The following is a 6,875-nucleotide window of genomic DNA, read 5'->3' as shown; positions in this document are numbered from 1 at the left end:
TTTCTATATAATTGATGATCATTTACCTATGTAGTGTATTATGTGTTCTTATATACAATCATCTCATACACATTTTGTACATACTTTTTTCCTCTCTCAACAATTGTCATAGAAGCAAACCGAGGCTCACCTCTAGTTTTCTATGAATTTCATACTATTGGTAAATCTAAATTGTCCCTGGTAACTGTCTATATATCATGCATAAAACATGTTTTTAACAATTTTACCATTCCAGTAAATTCAATATCTTGGCCTTATAATCTATCTTCAACCGACACTAGTTCTTGAGACGACGATTCATCATGAAAATTAATCTCTGCCTTGTACACGTACAATCGGCTAACAATAAAAAAGGCAACAAAGTTTATGCAATTTAACCCGACAAAAAAAGCATAATAATAATCAAGATGCGACTCGTTGAGGTTGTTCGTTATCCACCCCTTTTGCCCGTTCCTTTTCGTCAAATCTGACACGGTTGATAATAAAATGCTACTTAGGAAATTCCCTACACCCAAAGTCGTCATAGCATAAGACGTACCGAGACTCTTCATTCCTTCGGGTGCTTGGTCGTAAAAAAACTCAAGTTTTGCGACTTCTAGAAAGGCATCGGCAAAACCCATCAGAACAAATTGCGGCAAAAGAATGAAAATGGTTAATGGTACTTTACCGCCACTTTGTGCTACACCATGCTCTCGTGCAACGGCGAGTCGGTGATGCTCTGTTAGAGAGGCAATTGCCATGATGAGAATGTGAATTATTAGACCAATGCCCATTCTTTGGAGGAGTGTAATGCCTCTTGGATTTTTTGTGATTTTTCGGGTTATCGGTACAAAGATGCGGTCATATAGAACAACCGAGACAAGCATTGAGAAGGTGATGAAGGCCTGGAGACTAGCTGCCGGGATCTGGAAGTGGGGCCCGATGTGTCGATTTAGAGTTGTTCCCTGTTTGACGAAAAGGGTGTTGGTTTGAGCAACCATAATGCTTGGCACAAAAGTGACCAAAAGAATTGGAAGCATTTTGAGCATTGTTTTTGTTTCTTCTACTTGAGTCACTGTGCAAAGGGTCCATGGAGTAACGGGGCCTTGATTTTTTACCGCAGCTTTGTTAAGAAACCTAAATTTCAAATTTAAATGATCAGAGTTTAAACGAGTATTTAGAAAATTAGACTTTTAGAATGAAAATTTGAACTATGAATTTTTAATTTTTAGAGTTTCCAATTAATGAGAAACTAACTTGATACTCAACAAAACAAAATTGAAGTTTTCAGAAAATTGAAATTTAGAATGAAAATGTAAACTATTATACTTTTTCAAATTTTCTTTTTGGAATGATACTATTTTGGAGATAATAATTAATTTTTTAAAACTTTAAGAAACTAACTTCATACCCCACAAAAAAATTGAAACTTTAAATACCTTAGTGTAGTTGTAGATTCCATCATAAACTGCTTCCTCTTTTTATAATCAATCAATTCTAACTCGTGCAACTCCTTGGGATCACTAGGTACCGGAACCTGCCATTTTCTAAATGTTGCCATGAGAACCCGTGCCATCTTGGTAAAAGGGCTACCAGACGGTAGTTTATGCCGATAAAATGGCGTACCAGTCAAAAAAATGATCACAGAAATTATAAGACCCAACGTAGGTAGCGCATATCCTAACGTCCATCCGACATTATCTTGGATGTATACCAATACAGTAAAAGCAAATAATGTACCAAAGAATATACTGAACATCCACCAGTTGAAGAAGGAGAGTTTCTGGAATCGCTCTGTCGGATCAAACACGTCAAATTGATCGGCACCAATTGTTGAAATGTTGGGTTTGGTGCCACCTGTGCCAATAGTAAGGATGTAAAGAGAAAGGAAGAAGATGCCGAGTTGAGATGACGAGGCTTTCTGAGTACAGGTGGGGTCCATTGTGTTGGCCCCGCATGCCGGTGGTTTCAGTGAAGGTAGGGATACTGATAGTGTCAGAAGGCACATTCCCTGCATATATTAATTTTTTTATTATTATTTCTGAGGTGTCTCAAATTGGCAAATATAAATTACAGACACAGTGAAGCGGCACTATGGATTGATTTAATGAAGCACTCAACCAGAAACGGGACCATGCAAGACTCCCTTATTTCAGATGGGCTGTGGTAGAGAATAGCTGATTATTGTTGTTAGTTGTATTTTATTTTATGTTCAATTGGTAGCCACTACCAATTTGACAAAAAAAAAATTATTGAACTAAGTCAATCAAATTTCTTTGATTTCGGTAAAAAGAAAAATGCTACAAAACAATTGGCTTTTATTAACTAAAAAACATTCAATTATATTTCATTTATTTAATCAATTTTGACTTAATTTGTGGACCAAATTATTGATAATCTAAATTTCTACTCAATTCTCTAAAACGAGTAAGAACATGTAGACTCTGAAATTCAATTGAAGAGAAAGCAAATGACATATCTGCATTATTTAGGACTAAGAGGAGTCCCTTATCATGAAAGGCACAAGACAGTGTATTGTAATAATATGGCGTGTCGGACACACGTGCCAACACATACGGCTGAGGACACAAAAAAACATGACACAGCCTGTTAGACATGCGGTGTTAAGGTGTGTCTTTGTTGTGTCCAGAAAAAAGTTTTATGCTTTAATTTTGAATATCAACACGTTTAAACACAAAGTGTCGTGCAATTGTAAACATGTAACATGGAAACACGGAAATGGAGGCTTAACCATAAAAATTTAAAAATTAAAAGAGTTATTCATGGGCCTATAACACCTTCTTGAACACACCAGCTTGATAAATAGGCCTTTTAGGTGACGCCTTGTAATGAAAATTTATTGGGCATATTAAAGATTTAGTAATAGGCTTTCACAATGAAATATTGGGTCCTCTTTTACTACACAGGCTTTATACTATGGTCTCCACTCCCCACAATTCTATTCAAGAAAATAATTAAAGTAGCTATGAATAGGATAAACAAATGAAATACATTAATTAATTTGCATGACATGTTCTGATGTTCAAACTACGTTAAACATTAAGAATAAAACTAGGGTGTTTCTAAGTTCACCAAATTTTTTTCGTAAACACAATTTTAAAATCTATATGTTTAACTTCAAAAGATGACTCCAAATTATATATTGAAATCTATTTATTTTATGAGTGATGTGTCAAGATACAAAAGTTTTAAATTTTCAAATTAATTTTGTATAGTGATAAAAAAACGTTAAAAAATGAATGCATTAAAATTATTTATAAATCTTCTAATTTTGACTGATTGACTTTATACTAAATTAATTCAAAAGTTTAAAGTTTTCCCATATAGATGCATCACTTGTAAGGTAGATGAATTTCAACAGTTTTGATTCGTTATTTTAAGCCAATTTGATAGGTTTTAGAATTGAGTTCACACATAAGTTTGATGAACTTAGGAACACCCTGACTCTACTCTAAAGTAAACATTGATATATGGAGTTGGCGAAGTCAACAGTGAATTAGACCAGTCTCTGCCTGCAAGGCTAAAATTGACAAAATTATGGCGCACTTAATTAAATTAAATTACGGGGATGTACAATTTTTTTTTATCTATAGAGATCAAATTAATAATCGAAATATATACAAAGACACATCGTACCACTTTTCGTAATTACTCCAAACTGACTTTTCCACGGAGAAGGTCACATCAGTTTGAAAAAAATTTCATTGCAAATTGCAATTTACTTATTTTACTAAAACTTCTCCCTGAAGTCGGCACGATGAATTATAATATAAATATTTTATGATTAACAGTTGTTTTGTGGGAACAGATGAAGTGGTCATTGAGTTCTCTCTCCTGTCCTTGTTTTTGACTGTCAAAGTAGTCGGCCGTATGGTATAGTATCTTAAAGAATTTCTTTGTTTGTACAGGATATTGTATAAAAGAATCAAATTTCTCTAGAAAAAAAAACACTACGGAGAGGAAAAAGAGGTTAGTATACTGTATACACATAGCATATTAGTATTTTTCATATATAATATATGTAAAATCTATAACATGAACCGATCCGCAAATTGTAGGAGTGCAAACCAATTGGATATTATTTGAACGTGTCCAGATTCATATCTAAAAATTATTAGATACGATCTATGATATTTGAATATCCGTGAGGATATGGATACAAATGCGGATATAATTTTAAATTTTAATTATTTATATCCGAATAATAGATATATATTATATAGTTTAACATATATTATGAAAACAATTATGTCTATATCTACTAATATTCAATTTATATCTTTTAAATATCCTATTCGTATCAGTATCCGTACCGAAAAAGTAAAAACAAATACGGATATAATTTTATCTATCTGATCCGTTTGCACCCCTAGCAAGTTGCAAATTACATTTCACTACTGTATATACCACAACAAAAATGAAGTACAATTATAAGGCAGAGAGAACATACAGAGATGTAGATGACAGAAGCGATTATAAAAGTCCAGTAGCGGCCGAGATGAGCATCAGCTATGTAGGCACCTATGATTGGTGTCATCCAAATTGTACCCACCCAATTGGTTACATTGTTTGCTGATGCCACTGTGCCCTGGTGGAGCTTCTCTGTCAGGTACAACACCAGGTTTGATGATATCCCATAGTATGCCATCCTCTCAAATACTTCATACACTGATTGATAATGAAAAACAAAAATTTGAGGGCATTAGATACTTTATTAATAAAATTATCTAATTGATAATACATGTACATATTTAAAAACTAAGAATTGATAACCAAATCGTGTGTATTAAAATCATATTTAATTGTATGTGTTTTTTCTTTTAAATTGATATAATACATGTACATATTTAAAAACTAAGAATTGATAGTTTTATATCAAATGAATATGAACAGGAAGAAACTAAATCAGGATTTAAGATGGGGGCAATGAAACTTCAGATATGCCCATATTTTATTTTAATATTATTAATTCTTTGAATCCATTTATATTCACATCCTTTTTTTACTTATCCTAATAATATTTGTACTTAATTAATTATATTTGCACAAATATAATAACAAATAATTAGACGGATACTGAAAGCGAATTTTACACATGCAAATATCAGTTACCTTGACTCTCTAAGCATGTGCATATATATCTAATATCTTAGACATGTGGGGTGGATTAGATGATCGATCGATGTATAACTTTAAGCAAACACACAAGACAAAATGAAGTACTACATTTAATGAGCTCCTTTCTTTTGAGTTGAAGCATGTTCTCCTCTGAGAACCATTATTTAAGCTATCTTTTTTTCTTGAATAATGAAGGTATATATACCATACCATACCATACCATACCATATTTAGGGTTAGTGTTTTTCTTCATTATTTTTTGAACAGGTATGTTTGCTCTACCAAGAGAATTGAGAAGATAGTTACTTCAAAACTAATAAATCCAATTACTTGATAATTAAGTTGCAATTGATCTTACAAAAATAGATCGACTTTGTTAAAGAGACATATCACTGCATATAAATATAATATACAAAGATATAAATATCAAATTTACCTACAACAAAGGAGCAAGCGGTCCAGCCACCGCTCTTCGACCTGAGAACCGGGTTGCCTTTTAGGTCGACTGTGCCATCTTTAGTGTACTCTTCTACTTTACCTGTTTCTAACCCTAGCTCAGCCATGGTTAATTAGCTCCACTTGAGCCACAAGCTTGGAGGAAAAAAATGAACACTTAAGAGTACCAAGTGATGCTGTGAAGGGATGAGTGATCTTGTTATTGGATGATATTTTGCATTTATAGAGATATGGTTGGGTTGATGACCTGCTCATATCATAATGCATGCGCCGAGGAAAAATAATTGTGATTGCTCCATACGTGGCATTTAATGCCTACACCGACAGGACAAGAAAAAAGGTTAGCCAATAAAAAAAAAAGGGGGCTCACCTGTAAAATCAAGGTATGACAATTCAATTAAGAATTGACATCAGTTGAAATTCTCAACTCCGATTCCAAATCCTCCTCTATCTATCTTTCTTCTCTCTCTTCTTTCTCTCTCCTCAAATGAGAGGAGGGATTTTAGGATTTTAAAATAAGGGCGGAGATTTCAACAGTTTTGAATGCGACAATTCATGAATTAATATGTTAGTAAAAATAATTTTAATATGTTTTAAGATGCAGTTTTAATATGCAGAAAAGTTCTCATATTTACTTTTCTTTCAAATTTCAGAATTGTTAGTAAAATAAAATTAATCAATATATTTCTCCTTGTTAAAGTTTTCCACCGAATATATATAGTCAATATTTTGTCTATATATATATATTGATGCCCAATTGACCGATTTTGATTGCACAATGAAATTAGAAACAGATAATGCACGGTCAGTAACTTTTTATTTGAACCACATAGCATGCGTACGGGCTGCCCGCTGTCCATAACAAAAAAAATGCAACATTATTGACTATCGTTATCTAGGTCCTCTGATTAGTTGGTTAGCGCCATTTTTGTATAAATAGTACACAAATTTACAAAAGTGGTTCGACACAAAGATTAAGACAGTACAAATTTATGATGACAGCACAACATGTGTTTTCATTCTTTATATATCTGATTGACCGTACGAGACAATGTATTTATGTATGAGGATATTTTTCCTTTTTGAAGGTTGTAGGAGGATAATTTAAAAATCTCTCTTTTACTTGAATTCATATAACCTATGGTGACATAATTGTATTTATGTATGAGGATATTTTTCCTTTTTGAAGGTTGTAGGAGGATAATTTAAAAATCTCTCTTTTACTTGAATTCATATAACCTATGGTGACATAATATTTGTGTTTGGATCTGAACTGTTAGAATCAACATAATTATTAAAGC

General features: G+C 32.8%; 1 protein-coding gene across 1 annotated transcript; it reads right to left on the bottom strand.

The window, feature by feature from the left end:
* LOC144567258 (protein NRT1/ PTR FAMILY 5.2-like) lies at window positions 1–5,762 on the bottom strand. The gene is made up of 4 exons (XM_078317352.1): window positions 5,555–5,762; window positions 4,451–4,668; window positions 1,419–1,990; window positions 1–1,116 (listed from the first exon to the last, which is right to left on the bottom strand). The coding sequence occupies exons 1-4, from the start codon at window positions 5,679–5,681 to the stop codon at window positions 255–257; spliced, it is 1,779 nt and encodes a 592-aa protein (XP_078173478.1). The 5' UTR covers window positions 5,682–5,762; the 3' UTR covers window positions 1–254.
* Window positions 5,763–6,875: the final 1,113 nt, after the last annotated feature.

This window comes from Carex rostrata, chromosome 16 (genome assembly GCF_964058835.1).
Source record: "Carex rostrata chromosome 16, lpCarRost1.2, whole genome shotgun sequence".
NCBI lineage: Eukaryota > Viridiplantae > Streptophyta > Magnoliopsida > Poales > Cyperaceae > Carex > Carex rostrata.
Note: the sequence above shows the minus strand (reverse complement) of the source record. Positions and strands in the feature narration are given on the sequence as shown.